Consider the following 26,696-nt stretch of genomic DNA (forward strand, 5'->3'; position numbering starts at 1 on the left):
AGGGACCTGAGCAGATCATCAAGTCTGACCCCCTGCCATGGCAGGAAAGAGTACTGGGGTCAAACGACCTCAGCAAAGTGTTCATCTAGCCTCCTCTTAAAGACCCCCAGAATAGGAGTCAGCACCACTTCTCTTGGAAACTGGTTCCAGATCCTAGCCACCCTGACCTTAAAGTAGCACCTCCTGATGTCTAGTCTGAATCTACCCTCTGCCAGCTTGTGACCGTTATTTCTAGTCGCTCCTAGTAGTGCTCGGAGGAACAGGGACTCCCCCAATGCCTGCTGGTCCCCTCTGACTACATATAGTCCTTTGTTCTGAGCAGGTTACAATCTAAGACAGACCAAGATCCACAAGGAATAATAAGCTAAAAAGGGCAGGAGAAATGCTTCTGTGATGCAGATTGTTGGTTCTTCCCCATCTCTTTCTTATTTGAATAAGTAAATTTATTTAAGTCCAAAGTTAAAGGGACCTAAATAAGGTGAGAGAGCAGTGGATGCAAGATAACAGTTGGATGGTGAAACAAAAAACAGTTCTAGAAATGCGCTGAGGCAAAAATCTCCTGCATAAATTTGTGCCACTCCTATCTGAGCTGCTTCAAGCGCACATGCCTGCATGTGTGGACATGCCCACAGTGCAGCCCAGGATTCCTCTTCCATATTAATACCCTAATCACTAAGTTTTAGAGACATGCTTGATGTTTTTCCCTTTCTATGTAGCCTACTAAATCTTTAATACAGTAAAACCTGTTTGAGATGAAACCTGGAAAAACTGGAAACTTGCTTAAGTCACAAAATTTCTATAGTCCCAGCATGAGAATTATGTACATGAATTCTGTATAAACTGGAAACTAATGAGGAAGTGGAAAGGAAATTTAGGGTCCATTTGTAGAATCATCCTATAGATCATAGCGAGTAATTATAGTATGTGTGTGTTTGAGAGAGAGAGAGAGAGAGAGAGAGAGAGAGAGAGACTACCATCCTGTCAGCTCAGTGATCTACTTGGTCTTACTTCTGCTTTTGTGTTGAATAGGGTAGAGTTAATGTGGTAGCCATAATCACTGTCACAAATGGCAGCAGCAGAGGTAAGATTTCCCCTCTTCAGCAACCCCCTACATATTTAACTCCCAGTACCAAAATTCCCATTTATATTTCTTCTTCACCTGTCAAATGTATTACTGTTTAAAACAGATCTTTTTCTCAGTCCTGTGCAGTTCCGTCTTAGACAGGTTTCACGGTATATATCTTTCTGCACATAGGAACAGCTTCAGCAGGTGTATTGGAGTAATAACACTCTTGTCTTGAGGTTAGAGCATTCTTAACTCACTAAGAAATGGGAGCTGAGGGTTTCAGGCAGAGAAGGGAATCAAAATCAAAGTGGTCTCTTACTTCATGATTAAATGCTCTAATCACTAAGCTACTGTATAAAAGGAGGAGCAACTCTTCCTTTGGCAATACAGTTACTCCTTGCTTAATGTCCTAGTTATGTTCTTGAAAAATGTGACTTTAAGTGAAATGATGTTAAGCAAATTCAATTATGTCACAGTAGTTACTAGCAGTTGGTGGCCAGACAACATTATAACTGAAAATTGAGCAACTTTAAAGGAGTATATTCTCTAATAGGTCAGAGATGTAATAATGAAACAACGTTAACCAGGATGACTTTAAGTGAGGAGTACCTGTATTTTAAAAGAAATGGCAGCTGCCACTGCTTTTGAGAGGTACCTGATCTCGGTGGTATATGTTAGATATGCTCTGTGAAGACCTGCTGGATCAAGTCCCTGAAGAGACCTGGGTACAGAAAGACCTAGTTTCTGGATCCTGAAATGGTAAGACAGGTGCTTCTGTTCAGCTCTGAAGACTGAGGTGTTTCTGGCATGTGCAGAAGTAGTCTTGTAGGTATCTTGGGAAAATTTCAAGTAAAAATTTGGGTGCCTATACATGTCCTTTGAGGTGCGGTGAGAGGGGCGTTTTAATTAGAGCTGCTCCCAAGAGCCACTCTAATTAAAATGCTGTATCTTGTGTACTCAGCACCTTGCTGCCAGCGGCAGCTGTGGGTGGTCACTGACCCTTGGTTGGCACTCAACACCCCCACCCCCTATCACCAACAGCACTGACAGTATCTGCAGGGTTGTGCTCTCACCACTGCCGCCGTGCCCCCACCACCACGGTGTCCCCCCCCAGAAACAGGGGGTATGCACTGTTCATGTATCCTTGAGACTGTCAACACCTTTGTTCCTTTCTCATTTCAGGGTGGCTTTTCCCCTTAATTCCAGGCTCTTAACCCTGCCCATTTCCAGGAAGTTTTAAGAACTTTAAACTTTCTCCCCACATTTTACTGTAGCCCTGTGAAGCAGGTGACTGGATTATTCTCCTTAGAATGCCAAGTGTGCACTCCTGTATATGTTTTGGACCTTGAAATTTCAATTTGGGATTATTAGATGCTTAAAACAGCATTTGTAAAGAAATAGAGAAAACAAAGTGAAAATTAGTTCAAGCACATTTTTATTTTGTAATTAAAAAAACCAAAATTATTTCCATCATACCTAGGAATTCCAATTCTGATGCAGATTCACATGAGCTGTTGACCAGTGATTCCAAGCACAATATACTCTCTACTAACAAATCAGACAAAAGATTTATGGTGGGAAGGTAAGGAAGCTACAAAGAAGGTGATGAGAGAGAGAGACCATAGTAAACAGTTGCCCTTTACATACAATCAAGAGTTTGACATATAAATATATGTATGTGTGTGTGTGTGTGTGTGTGTATGTGTATATATATATATATATATATAAAATAAATGTTTGCGAGGCAAATGAAAGACTATAGTGTTGAATGTAAGTAGCCTATGGGCAGGGTGATTTTCCTGCAATGGTGTCTGCAACCATTTCCACGTATAATCCTGAAATTCTCACTTTCATACTAGAAGTCCTGAAGTTATTTAATTACCTTCATTTTCACCCTGTGAAGAAGCAAGACAAGAAAATGATTAATCTGTTCAACAGAATTTATGTAATTGGAAGGCCAGATTCCCAGGGGTGATCACCACATAAAAAATACATAAATATTCCAGTTGAGGGGTTGGGCCTGTGATGCAGGCAGTTAAGGAACTACCTTTTTGCCTTAAGAATCATATATTTTTCCATTCTAGCTCAAGTACCTGGTGAAAATTAGTTTCAGAGAAGCCCAAGGCTAGGGTGTGGGGGTAGTGTATCACACCATTGAGATGGATATGGGGGATAAAAACTGGAACTGGAAGGTAAGATTTGAGATGCACTGATATATTTTTCAGGAGACTTCACAACCTAGAGGTACATGTAGTTCAAAACCATTTTATTCTGCTGCTTGCATGAGAACTAAAAGGCATACTTATTTTGTTATCCTGTCTAAATTTCTGCACCAGGCAGTTGAAGTTTCCTGCCGGCTTCAGCTGAAATTGCCCTTAAGAATTTAAAAATGTGTCCTGGTGTTTTAAAGCTAGTTTATTTTATTCTGTATTTGTTTTTAGTATAGAAAAGTCTAATATGTATTCCCTCTTCTAAATTATGGCTCAGACAGATAGAGGAAAGTTATTTCATTAGACCAGGAGTGTAACATGGGGTGAATCATTGATTCAAAACACTGTCCCTGATTCGATTCAGCCAAATCCAAATCTAAAGATTCGATGCTGATTCAGAGAATCAGCAATTCAGACATAGACACAGCTTTACAAGGTCTTTCTACATACCTCAAGGTACCAGCATGGCTTGTGAATGCTGTGATGCTGGGATGGAGCATCCCACAGGAGTGTGGAGGGGGGGCCCCCATGTGCTTGGTGGTGAACCTGCAAGTGGACCAGAAGTACTTCTGGTCCACTTCTGGGTCTACTGGGAAGTGCATGGGGGTCCCCCCATGCTCCCCCGGCTCAGCCATTGGCTATGGGAGAACCCCGGGTGCCCCCTCCAGACCTGGGAGGCACCAGTCACCAACCCAGGGTGGTGCGGGGGGGGCCCAGTGTGCTATCCAGCAGACCCTGAAGTGAACTGTAAGTGCTTCTGATCCAATTCCAGGTCTGCTGCCAAGTGTGTTGGGGAGCCCCACATGCTTCTGTGGGACTCTCCATCTGCCCCAGCATCACAGCATTCATGAGCCACCTGGTACCTAGAGGTATGTAGAAAAAACATTTAAAGCTGTCTCTATGTAAGAATCTCTGAGGCTTTCTGATTCAATTTGGAGAGATTACAGTGTCCTCTGATTTTATTCAGATTCAGAGATTCAGCCACTGAATCAGGCCGAATCTCTGCCGAATCGAATCAGGGACCAAAGCTTTGCACAGCCCTAGTAATTGTAGTTATGTAGAGTAGCAGTTTTTGTTGCCCCCATTTTTTGCTGCCAAATTCAGCGTTTTGTTTTGCCCTCTAAATATGGTCTTCAGCAGCAAAAAAATGGGGTGAATGCTTCACCCATTTGCTGGTAGCAGCAAAATCCACTGCCATTCTAGAGAACTTCCCAGTCTCGACATAATTCACCGAATGTCTTACACCACCCAGCTTGCTGATTTCTGCTGCTCCTATATCTGCAAGTAAAAACTTAAGCAGAGAGAAGGGTAAGAGATGGGTGCTTGAGGATGCTACACCTCTTCAGTAGACAGTGAAAACTATGTGAGAACATGAACTGTTATATACATAAAAGTATGCTCAATTAAAAAAAATAGCAATTGATAAGTAATAGCGCATGTGTGTGCATATACACACACACATATATAGTATAAATATATATAAACAAATCTGAATCCTAGGGCATGTCTACATGAGATGCTACATCACCGTAGCGATGAGCTACAGTGATGTAGTTCATTGCTATGGCGACAGCATCGGTGAGCACTAACTGTGATACTGCCGCTACATCACTGTAGCAATGAGCTACGCTGCCATAGCTCATGGCTACAGTGACATAGGGCTGGAGACAACCTGTGTTAAAGCAAGTACTAAAATGACTACATAGTACCAACTGCACAGTCATGGGTACATGTAGACATGCTCCTAATGAAGCAAATGGCAAAAAATCCACTAAAATCAACACATCATAAGAAAGTAGATCACACTGCTGAGCAGAGAGGATCAACAATCGCTTGTGTATAGAAAAAAAATGGAAAACAGATCATCAGAACATAAAAAACAGCAGATACTCAGAAACCATGGAAGGATTCTAGAGTTAGCTGGATAACATCAGCACTTTACCTTTCCATTTGCCTCCTTGGCTTCTGCTGGGGCCTCTTCTTCTGCAGCAGCTGGTTGTTCAGGCTGCTGTGGCTGAGCCAAATCCTCCTGCAGGTTGTATAAAATACATAGATCCTTATTGGAGAATCATCCTCTTAATTTTAAACAGCCTATTCAAATAGCCTATGAAATGAAATCCAGGATTCCACATGGAAAGAAAATATCAGGTTTGATGTATAACTTATACTGCTCTGATTATTTTCTGTATATCCTACCGTTAAGTGTAAGAACTCTGTCTATTAGACAGTGGACTTGGGAAAGGATTTGAGATGGAAGTTTTCAAAGAGTGACTAATGAACTCCCTTTCTCTTACACATAAACTTTATTTTTTCTATTCTCATATTATTTAATTTAAAGTGAAAAAAACACCTGCACCAAAATGGAAGTTTATATGTAAGCAATTGAGGACGACAAAATTGATTTTATTTTTCCCTGAAAGAGATTCATATAGACTTCCCATATTTTTCTGTCTTATACTAATCTCTCCTTTCAAGAGAAAGATCATGTTAAGAACTTTCAAATTATACAAGTGGCTTCATATGAAGAAATTCATATCATAAGCAACTCTTTATTTAGTGAAGGTATAAACATTATCATTTCTTACCCTACTGTCAGAATCCATTTTAAATGTGCTATAGCGTGTATAAAAAGTTAGAAATTATGAGGTAAGGGGGAAAACATTACTCATGGCTGGATGAACATGTGTAGTTATATGATCCTTATCTTTCTGTTGGAAGCAAATTGCTACATCTGTCACTGTATACACTAGTAACTTGTGATTCATTTGCCCTTGATGAACATGTTGTATAGGGTCCCAACCTAGCCTTCCTCAGGGGCCTTGCATCAATTTTGCATGAGATGTCCAAGAAACTAAAGTTAAATCTCTTATGTGAGGGGGAATGATCCACCCACCTTTTTGACTATGTGTGCGTATTTGTAGGGGCAAACATTTGTATGTGGAGAGAACTGGCTATTAAAATAACCAAGACTTCATAGTTCAGGAGTGTACTTGGTAGCTGTGTTGGTCTGAGACAAAAACACATACCAAAAAACTAGAACTCTTGGTTCCAAAATGATATTTTGGAACCAAGAGTTCTAGTTTTTTGTAAGACTTCATAGAATATTAGGGAAGTTCCTCTTAAACCTTACAAATTCCTGATGTTCCTTTTCTAATGCATCACATTGCAAGGTGCATGAAGGGTAACTACTAGTCTATCTACAAATGCTTTCCATGTTGTTTTATGCTGATAAAGTATGGAATGGCCTGGGCTGCACAAAACAACCTTTTGGAGCTGGTACTGTATGAAAATCTTATTCAATGTGTTCTGTTTCAGTGCTTTCTATGCAAACACTTACTTTGTTTCCTATCTGAGTAACATTGTTCTCACCAGGAGGGCAGAAGAAAATTATTGCTGAGATTGTCTTTCATATCAAATTAGGGAAGAAAAGATGATATGAGAATAATTGGAGAAAACAGTACGTCTGTGTCTTCTGCTCATAATCTGCCTGGCATTATTGGCTGGAAGTATTACTGCTATTATCAGACTGATCCATGCTTGCTGAACAAGCTTGATGATCTAATGATACTGCATTGTGCAAAAATGGAGTTCTATTACTTGTCTTAGATTCTCTAAACTAAAATGGAGGAAGGAATGTTAGAAAGGTGGCATTGCTCTGACCAAATTACTCAACTTGGGTGTTGGTGATAGCAAGCTGTGTGGTGGTGGTAGCAAACAACAAATGCCCTGGGAATCTCATCCAGGATACAAGCTTATTGCTATTGTTGTTAAAGTGAAAAAAAGCTCAAAAGAGTCCTGATGATAAACCCAGTGCTAAATTGAAGGCATCTGAGAAATCTAAAAATACAGTGGGTTTTAAATTCATGATCAAGGAATCTGCATTGTTATGGATCCTCCTCAATCTAAGCAGGACTGCCATTCACAGAAAGCGCCATGAGTTAGTGACCCCCCCCAACTCAAAAGATGTTTGCTGTTTAGTTGCCAGGGGTGGGGGATGGGATCAAACTGCACTTTGGAGCCAATCCAGTGGAAAGAGGCTGCCGGTCTGCAGTCTGTTGATGCTTCTTACACTGAGTTAGCAGAATCAAGGATGATGTATGGGGTGGGAAGTATTGGCTCAGGGACCTACTAAGAGTTAATCCCATCTCAGACAGACAGACTTACAGACAGGGAAGGCTGCTTATGAGACTGTAAACAAGTAGTAAGGTTGAGATTTCTGCAGTCAGAAAACTTTCTTGTCCTTACACAAGACACAGGAAAGAGCTGTTGGGTTTTATCAACTTTATAAATAAGACATGGAATATGAGATTCTTACTTTGGGTTATTCTTTGGAATCAGTGACTGAGTGTGATGGCTTGGTTTACAAATCCCTTGTATGGTGTGCTGTTTACCTTTGTTTATATGCTTCTATCTGTGACTGTACTAAAAATTAATGAATGCGACTCATCAGTCCAGTTTTAGAAAGGGCAGGAAACACATTTCTTGACCAATTTTCTAAACTGGTGTGTCAGGAACTATCACAATTCCAGGACGAAGAAAGTGTCAGTAGAGTTAAAGTTAGGGTTACTGATTGATAGAAAAATAAAATTCCAGTTATTTCTAGGGTAAATGGACTAATCTACACATCCAAATCCAACCTGAAGAGTGGCTGTCAATCCTGGCCATACCAATGTCTTATTGCGATACTTGCCAAGAAAGTTTGGATAAAATCTTGTTTTTACTGAAGTTCACAGTTCTGTCATGTCTTCCAGTGGGGCCAGGTTTTAAACAGGGATAATGTAGTCTTACTGGCTAGGGTGTTCCAAAGATCAATTATTCAGTGTTTGTTTAGCATTTCGTATCAAAATAATAAGCAAAACTTAAGGAAAAAAGTTTTAAATTGCCTGTGAGATAGTACTTAAACAGTAACCTGTGCCCGATTATCCCGATGCATTCTGAGTTAAATTTCTGTCCATTTTGAGATAGGAAGTGGGGGGAAATGGTTGTACACAGACTTGTACAAGTCATATAGCAAATCCCTGGCACACCTATAAACAACAGGGCTGTGCGAAACAGCACCGTTTCATTTTGACTTCCATTTCACCGTTTTGATGGGATAGTGATTCATTTTGAGTTTTGTTTTGTTTCAAAGCACTGTTCCATTTCGTTTTGTTGAAACCGTTTCACTGTTTTGACATTTCACCCATAGGCTATAATGGGGAAGCATAAAACTGTCCATAACTTTGTCATTTTGGGGCAGATTTTGATGAAGACAGCAGGGATGGTAGCCCCTACTGAGGCCACAAAGCCTGCCAAATTTCAAGGAGATAGGTGCACAGGTTTCTGGGGAACTGCTCCTCAAGCTGCTGACAAGCAAAACTCGTGATGTGTGATTTTGTGTGTGTGTTAAGGTGCGCTGTCACTGGCACTGGGGCCTCTACATGACATGGTAGCGTGCCCCAATGAGGTCTCCTCCTCCCCTACAACCTCAGGCCGGTCCACCACTTTAAATAACAACAGGCAATAAGTAAGCAGCACAGTAGCATTAGCAGCATCTCAGGCAGCCAGACTCTCACAGAGCCTTTCTTGCCTTTCCTGAAGGAGCTTCTCCACCAGCTGCCAGAGAACTCTCCCTGCCAGCCCCAGCCCTGGGGCTTAGATGTGTCCAGGGCCCTGTGTCCTTCCGGTCAGCTGGCTGGGGACAGGTGCTAGGGATGTTGGTCTAAGGACATGGCACTGGCAGAGAAGGTCCTTTGGGTCAATCTAATCTGGTATCTTTTAGCAGACCAACTGAATAGTTAGACAAATATATCTTAGCAAGCTTTCAGGTTGAAAAACCCTTTGTCACACTGAGGAAGCATCTGCAGTTGGTGTGTGTGTTGTTCCTGGATGGAAGGAATAGTGAAGAAGCCAGAGGCTGGCATGCAATGCAGGCAAGAAAGCCAGTCAGTGAAAATGGAAATGGAGGCATCGCATCAGGGGGCGAGGGACAGGCTGGGTTTGGGTGGGGGGGGGAATGGGGTATGTAGCAGTGCAGGTAAAAGTGGAGAGGTACCTGGGGAGTCAGATAATCTGGCAGGTTGTAGCGTGTCCGAATTCCAATGTCTATATTGAGTCCATGAGTTTCTGTACCTAGCAGGTTGATGAAGTGCAGCCTACAGTCTCGTCTGTGAAAAGTGGTTTGTAAATTCAAACAAGCACTAAACTTTGCTAACCTCATCACCAGAAGCAAACTTCGTACAGCCCAAAACACTCCAAACGGATCCAGGCCATGCCATGCCATGACAAGACCTGCAAAACCTGCCCACAATATCTCTAGTATAGAGATAGCTTCACAATTCAATACATATCTCCATCAGGACACCTGGTGGCCTGATGGAAAATACGTGGAGACACCAAGCAACAGCTGTGCACCAGAATGAGCGCACACCAAAAATCTATCAAAGACAAGAACAGAACACCACCTGTCTCCAATCTCTCAGGCCTGATCATCAACAGGAATTTACAAACCACTTTTCACAAATGAGCCTATGAACTGCACTTCATCAACCTCCTAAGTACAGAAACTCATGGATTCAATATTGTGAAGGAGTGAGACAAACTCACAGCATGGAGGGCCAACATGGCTGCAGCTGGAGATTGGAAGGGAAGGAAAATACCCACCACACTTCTGGAGCAGCATCTTGCTCAGGATTGGAGGAGGGAGGCTGCCCAGAGGTATTTCTAGCCCCCAGAGAGGGGCAGAGGAGGCTGCAGGGAGAGAGGAGCAGCTGAGCATCTTCGCAGACAAAGGCTGCAGAACTTGCCAGAGGAATGCTGTGGGAGCGGCCCTGAGCAGGAGACAGGCAAACCTGCACACACCCGGCTGGTGATAATCTCTGGAGCAGAGCCACAGCTGAGGATCCAGAGAGAGGGAATCCACAAGGCCTGTGATAATCTCTGGAGTGGGGTTTCAATAGAGGATCCAGAGGAGGAGCCTGAGGGAAACTACAGTTACAGGTAGAGCTTTCCTGCATGTGGGGGAGACCCCAGGGAGACTGTGAATGTTCATAGGGGTGCAGGGTAGGCCGGCACATAACAAAGACTGGACTAAGGGATTTTCTTGATCATTGTGGTTGGGATTTGGAGAACCTGATCCCGGGTAAAAGGGGACATGGACTGAGCCCAACAAGGAGGCTGAGTGCAGCCGGGGTTTTCCCTGAGACGTTTTTCTTTTCTTTTGAAGGGTGTACCTAATCAAGACCAAAGGTCACTCTGGGGTAGAGGGCCAAACAATACCACAACAAGCAGCACTGCTACCTGGCTGCAGAAGGATTTTGTAAGTACCATCTAGAGAGGCTAGGCTGAGGTAAAGGGGAGGTTTGGAGCCCCACAGAAGAAACAGGGATTGAGACCAGGCAGGATCACCATAGGCAGTGCCTCCTGGGAATATATTTCATCAAAGTCATGGCAGGTAAGAAAAACATAAAACAAACTTCCTGGCAGACTGGGTGATCCAAAGCCAAGGTCTACCCTGTTGCCTCCCATAAGCAGATGACCTCAAGGCAGTGGCAGAAAGCCCTACAACACTTACAGCCATCACAAATATAGACATTGGAATTCTGACACACTACAACTTGCCAGACATCAGACTCCTGAGGTACCTGTGCACTTTTACCTGCACTGCTACATCCCCGATCCCCCCCACAACTGCAGCCTGTCCCTTACTCCCTGATGCCTCCATTTCCATTTTCACTGACTGGCTTTCTTGCCTGCGTTGCATGCCAGCCTCTGGCTTCTTTACTATTCCTAACATCCAGGAACAGCACACACACCAACTTCAAGTGCTTCCTCAGCCTGACAAAGGGTTTTTCAACCCAAAAGCTGGCATCCCAGGCAGCTAAGCTGAGCTGGACTGGAGCCTCACAACTGCACTACAACCAGCAAGCCTCAGGCCTGTCAAAGATGCGTGTGTGCATGGTGGCTGGAGGTTATGGCACCTCCTACCTGTCTTTCACCAGGGGGATCCTCAGTCCTGGCATATCCTGGTATTGCTGTGCCACCGGCAGTCCCACCAGGCCTCCCGACCCTGGCAGAGTGCAGTTTTAGTGGTCATGTCCAGGACCTGGGGTCTCGTCCTTCCCCATAGCCCCATCCCATACCTCCAAGTTCATCCTAGCATGGGAGCTCAGCAGGGATATGTTCTTCCCTTGCTGGCTGGTGATGTAGTGAGTGCCCTCTGCAGCTCTAAGAGTGGGCATTAAATGTTTTTAGAAAAAATGAAAAAGGAAATAGGTGTGGATGGAGTGAGGAGGGTGGCATTCACTCTGTCTGCACCTGGAAATTGAGGAACCCCAGCAGTGGGAGGTTCACCTTCAGGAACACCATCTGCTCCACCAAACCAGGATTTAAGGGGGTGCAGTGGGGCGTTACTACATCACCAGGAATGCTGAATACCCTCTCACTTGGAACACTGGTGGGTGGACAGGACAGGTGTTCCTGGGAAACTGTGTGGCCAGATCCGGCCACATCTAGCTGTGGCTTGCCCAGTAGGCCAAGGGGCACACAGCAGCAGCTCTACATACTCAGTGAAATAGGCTGCCACCAGGCCTGAGTGCTACCTGCCTCATGTTGGGGTCTGGTGCCTCTGGATCCCACCATGGAAGCCATGCCCTGTTGTTTGCCAGGCTTTTGTTGTTTGCTACCACCACCACCCAGCTTGCTACCACCAACCCCCACGTTGAATTGGTGGACCAATGCCACCTTTCTACCACTCCTTTCCCCATTTAGTTTAGAAAATCTAAGTCAAGTAATTGAAGAACTCCGTTTTTTGCATAATGCAGTACCATTAGATACTTGGCCCACATTGGCAGCGCCTGTGGTGGAGAAGGAGACTGGTTGGTGGATGGCGTGCTGGCATGGGACAGTGGATGCCCCTCTTCCATGTCCCCCCCACCTCTCCATTCTGTCTCCCTGACTCTTCACCAGCACCTCCATCCACTGATTCAGGCTTTGGCTGCTGCATACGCTCCCTTTCACCCTCGGGTCACACATAGCGGCCAGTACATGGACTGTACTGGACTGCAAGGGACAAAGCCATTTCCTGATGTCCTTCTTCAGCCACCTCACCAGTGCCTGCACATCTGGTGACAGTGGCTTGCCCCAGCCAGGAACATTGATCCCCTGGAAGCTCTCCATTTGGCTCTGAAGTTTCCTCACTATAGGGATCACCTGGCTAAGGAGGGCATTGCCAGCCCTAAGAGTCTCAGTGGCATCAAGGAAGGGCTTGAAGACCACCAAGATCTGGGAGATGGCATTCCACTCAGCTCTGTTAAGGGGGCTGCTGATCCCAATCTCCCCAAGCAAAGCCATCTCATGGATGGCCTTCTGTTGCTCCACCAGCCTCTTGAGCATCAGATATGTGGAGTCCCACCAAGTCTCCACATCCTGCATGATTTTGTGCTGTGGGACATTTAGCTCTGCTTGTTTGTCCTGCAGTATCTTGCCCCCCTTGATGCTCTGGTGGAAGTAGCCTGCCACCTTCCTGCATGTGGAAACGAGTTTGCTGGTGGTGCTGGCATCATCACCACAAGCCCTGTCCCCATCCAATTGTCCCCTGACAATGAGGTACAACTTGTGTGCCACATAGCGGACGCCAACAAAGTTGGCATCACAGACTACCCTAACCATATTGGCCTTACTGTTGGTGACCATGAACCCGCAGGTGAGCTCACCCTGCCCAGTGAGCCACCCCTAAAGCAAGTGGTTCATGGCCCCCATGATCTCTGTTGCCGTGTGGGACTCATCCATTACCTCGGCTTGAAGGAGAGCCCACCAATGGCTTGATTGGTTACACTGCTCTAGATGTCCGAGGTGAAGTGTAAGGCCACCTGAGAACCTGCCTTGCACAGCTCCTCCCTCAAGTACTCCTTACATGCCTCATACAGGGAGGGCACCACCGTCCTGCTGAAGGTGGTCCATGTGGGCACTTGGTATGATGGGACCACAGGTGCCATGAGCCACCTGAACCCTGTTGCTCAACAAAGGAGAAGGACTGGCCATTCACAGCAAGCATCTCCCCAATGGTCTGGGTGATTTCTCTCGCCTTTGCAATGCTCCCCGCTTTCTGTCTGCCTTTCCCCCACTGTTCCAGGATGGCCTGCCTCTGCTTTTGGGGGATGGAGACTTTGGAGCAAGGCGGGGAGTTGCAAGGGGGTGTTGCCTATGGAGATGCATCAGCATCCCTGTGGTGCTTGCTCATGTGTTTTGTTCCCTTGTCCCAGCTGGGTTTGGCTTGGCAGTGCAGGCAGCTAGCATATGTGGGATCATCTGCCAGCTCAAAATAATCCCAGACCACACTACCTACTCACTTCTGGGGTGTGGGTGCATGTGTAGATTCTGTAGTTTCCCCTTCCTCAGCAGGCAGAGGCACAGCAACAAGAGGAGCAGACTCAGCTGAGTCACTTGCCTCCACACCCTCTACCTCAGCCTCCTCTGAAGTCCTTCTGGGGAAGGAGACCTGGCTCTAGGGGAAACTTAAGGGTTGTGGACAACAAACTGAGATGATTTCCCCTCCTTCCCCTGAATTTCCCTTGCTAGGGCACTCAGCTCCAGCTCCAGCTCCAGCTCCTTCTCTGGCACTGGAAGGCTCAGCATGGGAAGTGAAATGGGGGGAGAGGAGACTGTCATGCTGGTGCTGCTGCTTGTTGTCATTGTGGTGGTGGGAGGGGGTTATGGCTGGTGCTCTTGGAGGGGATGCAGACTTAGGCACAGGCAGTGGGACTGCTCCCCTCTCCTTGCTGCCTGTACAACTAGTGGAAACCTCATGCCTGCTTGTTGTAGCAAAGAGGCTGTGTTTCAGTTTGGGGGGGTGGAATTTACAGCTTTCCCTCTACCCCCCGTTCTGTCCCTCCCTGAAGTATTGCTAGCTGCCTTTCCAGCACACTTCATGGTATGTTTCACAGTGTCTTGTCTTTGCCTTGGTGTGCTGGAAAATCTGTCTCTTCTGTAATGTTATCTTTCTGATGTATGTAATATATGTAGATAAGATAATTGTATGTATATGTATTTATGTAATGTATGTGTGTTTGTATGTGTGTATTTATGTAATAAATAAAATAAAAATATATAAATGTATGTATGTCTTCTTATATAAATTCTATATTATAATATGCAATATAATTATTCTGTGCTTCCCTGCACAATGAATAAAATGCACACTGAGAGAGAAAGCACAGATTTGAAAGGAATCACAGTAGACCAGGGGTAGGCCACATTTTTTGGCTGGAGTGCTGAAAAACACCACAATGCCTACCTCATAGTTTCATAGTTGGTAGGGTCAGAAGGTACCTAAGCAGATCATCTAGTCCAACCCTCTGCTATGGGCAGGAAAGGATGCTGGGGTCAAATGACCCCAGCTCAGTGGCTGTCTAGCCTCCTTTTGAAGACCCCCAGGGCAGGGGCAAGCACCACTTCCCTTGGAAGTTGGTTCCAGCTCCTAGCTGCCCTGACAGTGAAGTAGTGCCTCCTGATATCTAGCCTGAATCTACTCTCAGTCAACTTATGGCTGTTGCTCCAGCTCAGAAGGTGCCGGAGTGCTGGCATGGCAGAAAAACAAAATAAAGGCAAGGGGTACATGGCAGGATGCCCTGCTTGTGCCCCTTGCCCATCACTCAAAGCCCCTAACCCCCAGCCCTGCCACCCTGTTCCCCACACCCAAAGCCCCTGCCCCTCAGCCCTACTGCCCCTTACCCCCCACTCAAAGCCCCTGCCCCTCAGCCTGGGCTCTATGGCTGCCAGCAGCTACCCAGGCTCTGGGTAGCTGCTGTAGCTTGGGATGCTCCCAGCAGGGCTTGCAGCACCCTAGCTGCCTGCTGGGAGCATCCCAGGCTCCTGGCTGGCAGCAGCTCCCCAGAGCCAGGAGGCTCCAAACAGCTGTGTTGTGCTCCAGGCTCCAGCATCAGCTCTGCACCCGTGCATGCACCTGTGCACGGGCACCTCGGGACGGACAGCAAGGCAGCGTAGCCTGCCCCGAGGTGCGCATGCAGTCACCACCAGCATGGAGCTGATGCCGGAGCTGTGAAGCAGGCGCAGCTGTTTGTAGCCTGCCCGCTGTTTGCTGCAGCTGCCCAGAGCCCAGGCTGGCTACAAACAGTTGCCCCGGGCTCTGGAACCCTGCTATCACCTCCGTGCCAAGAGCGGGGTAGAGGCCGGGGCTGTGCTGCCTCAGGCCCCTCCCTCACCGCCTGCTCCGATGCGCAGGTGCACACGCCCGTGTGGAGCTGATACCGGAGCCCAGAGCCTGGCATAGCTGTTTGAAGCCTTTCAGCTCTGGGGAGCTGCTGTCAGCCAGGAGCCCGGGCTGCTCCCACCAGGCAGCTGGGATGCTGCAAGGCTTGCTGGGAGCAGCCTGGACTCAGTTGCTAGCAGGAGCTACCGGGAGCCAGGTATAGCTGTGGCATGCCAAGCAAAATGGCTTTGCGTGCCATGCTTGGTACGTGTTCCAGGGGTTGCCTGGAAGTAGACTAAACTAAAAGAACATTTTGGGGCAGGAATAAATTGAAAGGAATCAATCAATGAATATAATAATAAAATAAAAGGGTATAAAAAGAAAGTAAAAGGTGTTGCTGAATCCCACTTGCTATGCTAGCAAGTAGGAAATGAATGCTAGCCTTTGTTGTCTGACACTGCTGAGCTTCTGGCAGTAACTGACCCCAAGGCAGAAAGAAGCTCAGTTCAAACAATGCTGCTTTTTATGCTGTTTTTCAATCCCTCCCCCAAATCACTGGGATTGGAAAGGACCTCAGGGATGGATCACAGTCACTTGCCAGCTACACAATCAATGTCAGAGCAGTCTTCCCCACCCTGTTCCCCCTCCCTTTCCTTACTTTCTGTTTCCCTGCAGGCAAGCCCAGCTTCAGCTATGAAAATCAAAACTGTTTCAAAACTTTTGAAATTTTTTAATTGCCCTCATTTTGTTCTGAGGCTGTTTTGAAGCCCTTCATTTCATTTTGATTGAGCTGTTTCGAGCTTGAAATGAGTCAAGACAGCATCAAAATGAAACATCCAGTGAAATTTTGCAGACCCTTAGCAAACAACAGGGATCTCCCCACTCTTAGTCCTCAGTTTAACTTCTAATATTGTTTTTCCTTCTTTTTGTGTATTTGTGTGCATTTGTATACATACGTTATTTTTATATCCTATTTTGTTATACAATATTCTCTCTCAAAATAAAAGGAGGCTTTCCAAATGGCTGAAATGTTATATCTGTACATTGCCTTGTCTATTTTTCTATTGGTCTTGTATATATTAGGTTTTATGGCAGCCGAACTCCAACCAAGTCAAGCTACAAAGACTTGCTCCAGGATCTCCCTCACCCCTAGAGAAAGCTGAGCACTCTACAGCATTGGGGATGCTTTCCATAAACATTAATACAACTTTTGATATGTCATTCTGATGCATTTCCCCAAGGGAAGTTGTGGAGATTGTACGTTTTGTTCCCCTTCCCCTTTCCCTTTGTAGATTAGCCCAACAACATACAAGAAAAATGTTGAAATTAATCATTTCAGTGCTGTCAGTATCATTTAAATTTCATTCTGACTGGTAAAGTAATCTATTTTCTCATGCATCACCAGGAAGCATATTAACTAATTAAATCACTGTGCAAAAAGAGAGGTATTGCCTTTGTGTTTCCCTGTATCTCAGGATTAATAATGCAATGCCTGTTTACATTTTAGTGCAGGCTTTGTCTCTTCCATTTTAATCTTTGTTTTTTATACATGGCACTTATTTGGCTAGTAAGTTTAGTGTTTGTTTTGCACTTAATGTTTTATGGAACAGAGTTCATTGTGTTAGCCTCCACACCATATAGCAAAGAGGTCTGCTATGAGTAAAATAATGAAGGCACAAAAAATTTCTGCTTTCTCATGGTGACTTGAGTGGTAGGTGTGACATTGTAGAGTCAAATTCTTTTAATCTAGTCACATCAGATAAGAGGAGCTGCTTTTTAACTCCTTGGAGAAACACGGATTTTCAAGCAGTACCTGCTGAAGATTCTTAAATTCTCAGAAGGCCTGTTTAAAATTAGATTTGCACACATCTTTTTGGATGTTAATGAGTTAATGTCTGTTGGAGAACAAAGTGGCAAAAATCTCTATCCTATGTCTCATAAGTAGTTAGAATTTCCTGTTAGTTGTATGGTCCTTTTCATTATTGACCCAATAAGATGAAATGCTGAGCTTTCTGAAATCCCTCTGAAGTCAATAGGATTTGAGGGTGCACAGTATCTACAAGCACAGGAGTGGCCAACCTACAGAACTTGTGTCACAAATGGCATGGTCAGCTTCTGTGTGGCATGTCAGCCTCAGGTACTCCGTAAAGACAGAAACTAGACTGGAGGCAAGGGGACTTGAGCCTTCAGCTGCATTAAGTTGAGTGGGGGTAGGATACTATTGTGAGAGAAGGTGTAAGGTAACTGCCAATAGCCAGGTTAAGCTTTCTCTGGTTCTGCAGCAGCTATTGAATTCAGGGCTTTGAACCCTCACTTGCCATTTAAAACTGGTGGTGTCGAGCCAGGAAAGGTGTTAACCTGTCTCTTCCTAGTGACACCTCTCTTGCACCAGCAACCTGCTTCTGCTCTGCTCTACAGGGCTGGATGAGAGCCCCTAAACCTCCATTCCAGTGCCTCAGGATGCAAAATCTATCAGGTATGTATCCTGGGATGTGGTTCAGAGCAGCACTCAGAAGCAGTGGGACACTCTTATCAGAAAGGTTGGCCCCACCACTGTTCCAGCATATGGTCAGCAGTTCAGGCCCTAAATCCTGTAGCCCTCAGCATGTACATTCCCATTAGCCCCAGTGATAGTACTGGAGTATCACTAAATGGCATCCTGCACTATAGAATCATTTGTTAGCAAGATACAAAACATCTCTTCCCCTTCTTTATTTTGCAGATAATCTACAAATAACATACGGGAATTTTCAGTTGCAACAACTGAATATATCTTTCTTGTGGAAAATTAATTTCAGGGGAGGCACTCCAACACTTATTTGGCAAAACTTCCATTGCATATATTCAGTGGGAAAAGTACTCAAGTGACTGGAATGTGAGACATATTTCTTTATTTGAAAACTATCTCTAAACCAAAAGCTGGCAAAAACTAGTTATAATTGCCCCTGTTCCTACTGATAAATAGCTTAACCAAACACCAAGGGACAATATTCTTTGTAACAGTTGATGATGGCATTATCTGTTAATAATACAGTATTTTGTTATCATGTGTTATAACTAATCTTTCAGGAATATAGTATAATTTATTATTTTTGGTAAACTTTCATGAACATAACACTCAAAGAATGATTTTATAGGTTTGTAAGCAATGTTATTATAGAGAAATGTGAGAAATCCAGGCAAAAATCTTATAATCCAAAACTTAATCTTAATCCTACCCCATATCATGTTCCCAATAGGCATATGATTAATTATTTCATAATTATATATATATAGTATATTTTATATACTCTCTCTCTCTATATATATATATAGTCTCTCTCTTTCTATATAGTATATTTTAAGGTATGCAAGATATGTACTATATGTAGATACTGTAAGACATACATTATATATATATAGAGAGAGAGAGTGTATTTTAAGATATGATGATGATGATTGCTGTAGAAGTATGTACTGTAGATAAACTACTATGGGATTTGCACATTCTTCAGGAGAACAACTTAATTCTTTTATGTGAGGCTTTAGTGTCTGGTTATGAGACAGAGAAATGAAGTTCCAGAGGTGCCTCGTCAATATTTTAGGGGATGACTTGTGGCTGAAATGAATGTTAATGTCTGTCTCTCTGTGAGAGGATGCCTTTGCGAATATGTTCTTTCATGAGCCTGCCCAGATGTATGGAGATGCACACACTTGCCCACCTCCAAATATATATAAAGAGAGGCAAGAAATTGTTGTTATGAAGGAGTGGAAGGTTAAATTGGGGAAGGGTGTGTGTTTGGGTTTTGACCTCAAATGTGATGATGTGTTTTGGATTTGTTTGTAAAGTGAGGTGATGATTTGTGGTCCATAGGAGCAACTTGGTACTGTTGTTGTAGCTTGGTTATATGGTAACTGGTCAGAATTGATATTAGAAGTGAACTGTTGAATTGCAAAACAGTTCCTCTCAGTTTTAGCTTTAAGTTTTAATTTACAGGCTTTACTTTTAACAACAGTCCAATAAAACTAGTTTAACGTAATCATCACCATATCACTGATGATAATCTTAAATCTATCTAAACAAAAAGCTTATTTTTTTGGGAATTGTCTAAGTCTTTTAGACAGTGTTCAGAAGGAAAAATAGCATGGATTATTTTTTCTTTTACCAGAGGGAGAATATATTTTATTGAAATTATTGAAAGGGTACATACATGATAGTAAGTGAAATACAAGATAATACAGTATTAGGGGGAGACAGAAGAATGGTTCAGGTGACAAAGCTTACAAATCATGGCAGACAGCTGTCTTGGAAATGGAGTTTTTATGTTGGACCAGACCTTTTGGCAAAGTTTATAAAGTCTATAGAAAATTCAAAAAACAGTCAAATGTTCAAATATTCGTAGTGGATAACACATAAAATTAGAACGTGACCATAGTGGAAGTAGTCCTATTTAGTAGATTTTGATTTAAATGACACAAATTTGAAGTTTCTTTCTTACATAATTAAGATACAGGTTTACAAGGTTAAACAAAATAAATGGATGACTTTTTAGATTAACCTCAATGATGCTAAGTTTTGCTTTGGCTACAGAGCTCACATACAACAGGGTATTTAAGAAAATGAGATTGGAGAAAATGTTCGTTTACAAAAAATAGTAAAAGGAGTTGCTACAGCCCTTAATAACAGATTTAGTTTTATGATTGTGATATACTGTTACTGGAGGAGAGATTGTAAATTCTCTGGAAAGCAGGATTTCTTTCTTTAAAGCTATATAATTTGAGAGAGAAACTGATAACTTGGCCTGCTATAACCAATAAAGGGTATACAAACTTGCAGAGGACATGAAGAGAATTTGTTCACCATGGAGCTAATGTTTTCAAGCAGTGAAGCATGAACAGTGCTCCTTGGCATTAGTTCCAAGCCACTCCCTTGCAAGCAGTTTCTCTCAGGGTTTTTAGAGGTTAAACACACTGACAGATTCTGCAGGGTTGTTCAGATAGATGGGTTTAGGGTGAATGCACTCTAAATGATGTGGTAACTAAGAGAGCAGTATTTGTTAATAATAAGCAGAGCACATTCGCATATAGCGCACAATACATTACAATGCATAGCTTTTCTGTCTTTAATACACAATTTATAGGGCTAAATCCTCACATGAACACATGTAGGATAGGTTTTTTACTCATGTGATGGCTTGCTTTAAATGTGAAGTTAGACTTAATGAGAATGAAACTTAGAGGACACTATACACACATGCAGGGTATACCAGGCCAAACTACTTTTGTGATCTTTTCCATGTCATGGTGAAGAACAGTTTAAGACCTTGTCAAGATAGACTATCATGAAAACTGTCCACAAAGGAGAAGAATCCCTGTGGTATATTCAACCTAATTCTAATATAATTAGACTGTTGAGTTACTGGTTCTGCTTCTGCCTGTGTAACCTTATTGGTGAAGAAAATTTTTTGGTAATTCTACCACGTGAGCTTCCATACACCCTTTTGCACTGCTCCAGTGACTGAATTTCACCCTGACTGAATACATATAATGAAAAAAATAGTTACTCAGAATCTACTTCTAATTGCTTCAGTCAAGCCCCATAAATGCCAGTGAGATTGTACTATAGTTTGAGTAACAAAATTAGGCCCATTTATGTCAAGTCTTTGATTTCTCCCCCCACCTTCATATTAAAAATGTGCAGGCTTTATGAAAATGTGATCTTAAGGTAATCAGTATGTATGGGTGTGGTATATCAAGCAGATAAACCAGTTATAGTTTCATAGTTTCATAGTTAGTAGAGTCAGGAAGGGACCTGACCAGATCATCAAGTCCAACCCCCTGCCATGGGCAGGAAAAAGTATTGGGGTCAAACGACCCTGGCAAGGTGTCTATCTAGCCTCCTCTTAAAGACCTCCAGCGTAGGAGCAAGGACCACTTCCCTTGGAAGTTGTTTCCAGATCCTAGCTGCCCTGTAAAGTAGTGGCTCCTGATATCCAGCCTGAATCTGCTCTGTCAGCTTATGGCCATTGTTCCTTGTTACCCTGGTAATGCTCAGGGGAACAGGGACTCTCCCATTGCCTGCTGGTCTCCCTTGGCCAGTTTATAGACGGCCACCAGATCCCCTCTTGTGGAGGCTGAAGAGGTTCAGATCCCATAGCTTATCTTCATAGGACTTGCCCTGCTGTCCCAGGATCATGAGAGTGGCCCTCCTCTGGACCCTCTCAATGTTGTCCGCATCCTTCCTGAAGTGCGGTGCCCAGAACTGGATGCAATACTCCAGCTGCGGCCTGACCAAGGTAACATGGGGGGGAGGATCACCTCCTTGGACCCGCTCATGATGCATCTCTGGATGCATGACAAGGTGCGGTTATCCTTTCTGACTGCATCCCCACATTGGCGGCCCATGTTCATCTTTGAGTCAATAATGACTCCAAGATCCTTTCTGCCTCTGTGCTGGCAAGAGGGGAGTTCCCCAACCTGTAGGTATGCTGCTGGTTCTTCCTCCCCAGGTGCAGTACCTTGCACTTGTCAGTGTTAATGTTATGATGTTCAACAAGTTAAATGCACACAGGTTGGCTGCAAATAACTGAAAACTACTGAAACTTTTAGTCAAGCTCAATTTAGGAGGAATACAGCCACTTTAAACTGAGTGTGCCATGGACTGGCAACTACACTGTGTTACAACTGACAAAATTAGTTCTAGCGAGGCAAAAAACTGAAAGAATTTACATTGAAAAATGTAAATGAAAGAAATGGAAAATTAGGTACTGGGGAAATTCTTCAGCCCCAGAGGAACATTTAATGTAAGACAGAGAGCACACTTGTTTCTGATCACATGATATCTGCAATGCAGCAAACTTAGTGCTGTGTCATGCAGATGAAAAGTGAATCTTTGCTCTAGGACCAAGACATTTAATGGAGGTCAGTTTGCGCAAAAACAGTGCAATCTATCCAGGGCAAAGAGGAAATTTAAATATTTATGTTGATAGTTCTAATTCACAAAAAATGTGGCATTAAATATGATCAAATCACTAAGACTAAAAAAACCCAAAAGCACTTGTTTACTGCTGAAGAGTATGTGGTTCAACAGTGGTAACCAAACAAAAATAGAAAAATTATTTAAAAGATTTTCTCAGTGACATGAGTGATAATGAGAATGCTTAGCACCCTCATTTGCATCCAGAGTTTAACTCAGTCACATTTTTTTCTGTATGGTAGTGAACCTCCTTTGATGTTCTCTCTTGGGTGCCAGCTGTGTATCCCCAGTGAAATTATTTGGCATCATATATACTAATCCCTCCTAGGACCATGAAATCTTAGAAACGTAGGGCTGGAAGTGACCTCAGGGAGGTCCTGTAGTCGTGTTTTCTACCTAGTGTGCCATGGCACAAAAGTGTGCCATCAGAAATTAACAGGTGTCTGTGGAATTTTGCCATAGGCATGAGGATGGGGAATGCCTTAACAGGTATGCCAAGGAACATTTTTATTAGTGTATGTGTGTCTTGGGTTGGAAAAGGTTGGGAAACACTGCTGTAGTCCAACCCCCTGTTCAAGGTAAGTGTTGGTCTAACCTCTTAAAAAACCGTGGCAACTACCTTAGTGCACACCTACCAGGTGTGATGCCCCAAACATCAAAAAACATTTTAAGTTGGCATAGGTGTGTTACATTGACAGGTCCATTCAAAGGAGAACATGCTCCACAGAACCGATATACAGAGTATTACTTTCCAAATTCAAGAGCTGCTGCAATATTGTTGAATGTTCACTATGGAGTTACAAAATTCTTACCCCAAATATCATTGACTTGATTCCAATAGGGAATCATGTTTCTAAATAGTGCATCGTAGAGAATTACATGTCCTATATATTTATCTTTGGCTTATCTTGGCCCTTCCTGTTTAGCTTCCCGTTTAGCTTCAGGGGGTCCAAGATGGTTCCTGCCCACAAAGCCCAGGCTGGGAGCTTCTGGAGGGGCTGGGAATTTGGGGGTTGGGTGAGCGTTAGCAGGACCTGCTCCCAAATTCCAGCATATATCAGATATATTGGGAAATATATAAGAAGTGAAAGGGCAAGTGATGGTGTGTTAATCCAGGGGCTGAGGAACATGTCATAGTTAATGCTGGTGTCACTGTTGCTGCTCTTCCTACTCCTGGAGGTAGGTCTAGATCCACCTCCAGCAAAGGAATCTTGTTGTCTGGATCTGCCTGTAAGAAGCCCCTGTGGTCCAGATCCAGTCTGGAAAGGCCAAGGAAGTTTAATGTCCCTGAGATGAATCTAACTAGTATTGTGTTAAATGCAGTGTATGACATACTTCTCTCATACGCTCTTGTGCCAACCCCATAGAATTCAAGAGGGCTGCCATGGGGATAATGAACAAAAGAATCAGGGTATTAGCATCTATTCTGAAAATTAAATGAAGTGGTAGGGGAAGAGAACCAAAGGTCTGGGTTAACCCTATCAGCTCCCTTAAACTTCAGGAGTTCAAGGGTTTGTTGAGTATTTGAGTGTTACCAGCATTACTAGGGAATTTGAAACAAGCTAATCTCTTAGGCTAGGTGCAGACATTACATTTTTTCTGGTTTAGGTGGTCAGAAGCTGGTCAACAGAATGGAAGTTTCGACTGCTTTAAAAATAGCAGATCCTGGTCTAAGATAGACCTGGATCGATTTAGATTTACTCAGTCTAGGTTACCAGTGTCTATCGAACATCAGTGTGAGGTCTGTTCATGAATGAAGGTAGGTTGCTGTCCACTGTTGTCCCAGGGGACTTTGTAAGCCCTCCTAGTCCTCCCTCATAGGGAGCTGCAGCTCAGCTGCTCCAGCTGAGCACATAGCCAACGCCATTCCCAAGCTCTTTTCTGCCAGCTGCAGATAGGACAGGGAAGCAGGGATTGGGAGCTGTTGTAGGGAGGTGGTGCCAGCAGCTCCCCCTATGCAGCTGTAGGGCTCCAGTCCCTAGGGAGTGGTGGCAGCCATGCCTTTGCTGCTGCACTCTGTCAGGGGGTAATTCTAGCACTGAGATAAGGGGGCAGAAGCAGGTCCCTGTGTTGAGCTGAGTTAGCAGCAGCCCCTCCCCTGCCCCTGGAAAACAATTATCCTGAGCTGATCAGCCCAGCTGGCAGCAGTTGGCACTAGCAGCAGGCAGTTCTGGGCAGGGGCTCACCAGGCTGCAGCTCCTGTTCCCTCACTGGAATCACCCCCCACCAGGCACTACAGCTGCAAGGGCATGCATGCCTCCCACCTCCCCGACTGGAGCCCCACAGCTGCACAGGAGGAAGTGGCTTTAGCCAGGAACTCAGCGCTGGCTCAGAGGGGGTGTAAATCCTCTGAAACCTTTCTAGACCCACTCCAGTGTGCAGTCTCAGGGCTCGGGGCAGAAAAGGGACTCTCAGTGCCTTGCTACGCTGCTGGCACTGCCTCTCAACAACAGCTCATAAGCCTTACTTTCCCCACCTTTGTCCTGCCTGGGGTGAACCTCTGCACCCTTCACCCTGGACAAAGCCCAGAGACCCCATGCCACTGAGTGGGAAAAAGCATGCTTCCTTCTGCTGACTGCCTGCAGCTGAGAGCTGCCTCACAGATGACAGAGTGGGGGAGGCATGTGCCCAACAGCCAGTGAAGGATAGCCCCAACTCTGGGCCTGCAGGGCAGCTTGTTCTGCTCTGGCTGCTGCTCTTGTTGTGCCAGCTGGGTATGAAGCCTGTGACTGTGGGGCAGGGCGCATGTCAGGAGGGGGGACCTAGACCATGGTTAGCAGGGCGCAAGCTGTGGGGGGGCCCAGGCCTAGGGCCCCAATGAATTTTAATCTGCCTCTGGCACTCTGCATTCTTTCCATTCTACCTGTTTTACAAGACCATAGAATGCATGGCTTGTAGTTGTAAGTCCTCTTCTTTGCTCAAAGTCTTACACAGGGTATGGAATACCAAGTTCATCCCTTATATAGAAGTTTAGTTTCATGCGGTTGCTAGATTTCCTGACCTAACAGCAAATACAGCATTAAGGGCATTTATACATGTGCTCCAGGCGTGGTAGGGGGTGGGGGTCAAGAGGGGCACTTGAAATAGCGTGGTTCTTAGAGCTGCTCTAATTAAAGGGCCCAGAGTGTCATGCGTATCTGTGTCCCCATGCTAAAAAATGGTGATTGGGTGCTTTAACTAAAGCTTGTCAAACGAGCTTTAGTTAAAGTGTTCCCGCTGCCATTTTGCAGTGTGGAGATGTTGATTACATGTGATGCTGGAGTCTGCTGGAGTACGGTAATTACCATGCTCCAGCAGACTCAATTATCAAATCTGCTTTGAAACACTGTAATTACAGTGCGTCAGAGCACCCCGCTGCATGTGTATAGGTGCCCTAGGTGTCTGACAAGACTAGAACAATTTTGGCCAGTTTTACTTGGGTTTGATTCAATTTATAGCTAGGTAGTCTGAGTCTAGCTTTGGTCATTGTCAATTCTCTTGATTCGGCCCACTAAAATGGAAAAAAACCCCAAAGAGCACTTTCAAAGGGCTCCACAGGGCTGCAAATTAGGGCTGTGCAAGGCTTCAGACTGTGCTTTGGATCTGGAGAAGCTTTGGACACTTTTGCATCTGAAGCACCATGTCCAGATTGAAGCACTGGCTTCTTTAGGCTTTCTGAAGCAGTTCGGCACTTCTGAAGCATTTCGGAAAAGTTTTGGAGCCGCCTAGGAGATTCGGCCATAGGTATAATGGGGAATCAATGAAATATCTATACCTTTGTTGTTTTTTGTCTGATTTGGATGAAACTTGCCGAGGTGGTAGCCTCTATTGAGAACATGAAGAATGCCAAGTTTCAAGAAGATCAGTGCAGGATTTTGGGGGGTACTGCACCCCAAATTCTTGAAAGCAAAACTCATGTCATGTGCATGTGTTACACCACAGGGAGGGTGAAAACTGCATGAGTGGTAGCCCCTGTGGAGGCCGCAAAGTCTGGCAAGTTTCAAGAAGATACATGCTGCGGTTTGGGGGGAACTGCACCCCAAATTCCTGAAAGCAAAACTCATGCCATGTGTATGTGTTAAGCCACAGTGTGGTGAAATCTGTAAGACTGGTGGCCCCTGGTGAGGCCACAAAGCCTGCCAAGTTTCAAGAAGATCAGTGCAGGAGTTTGGGGAGAAGTGCACCCCAAATTCTTGAAAGCAAAACTCATGTCACATGTATGTGTTACACCCCAGTGGGGTGAAAACTGCAGGGATGGTCACCCCTGCTGAGGCCATGAAGCTTGCCAAGTTTCAAGGT

The 26,696-nt window shown here is 44.4% G+C and overlaps 1 protein-coding gene across 1 annotated transcript in view; it reads right to left on the minus strand.

Moving 5' to 3' along the window:
- Window positions 1-2,500: 2,500 nt before the first annotated feature.
- SNCG (synuclein gamma) overlaps window positions 2,501-26,696 on the minus strand; it is a 35,395-nt gene continuing 11,199 nt past the window's right edge. The window contains exons 4-5 of the mRNA XM_090057648.1: window positions 5,219-5,305; window positions 2,501-2,961 (exon numbers count right to left, since the gene is read on the minus strand). Coding sequence (XP_089913774.1) covers window positions 2,941-2,961; window positions 5,219-5,305 — 108 coding nt within the window. The 3' untranslated portion in view covers window positions 2,501-2,940. The remainder of the gene's footprint in view (window positions 2,962-5,218; window positions 5,306-26,696) is intronic.

Source organism: Crocodylus siamensis, chromosome 7 (assembly GCF_052110815.1).
Source record: "Crocodylus siamensis isolate JL-2025a chromosome 7, ASM5211081v1, whole genome shotgun sequence".
NCBI lineage: Eukaryota > Metazoa > Chordata > Crocodylia > Crocodylidae > Crocodylus > Crocodylus siamensis.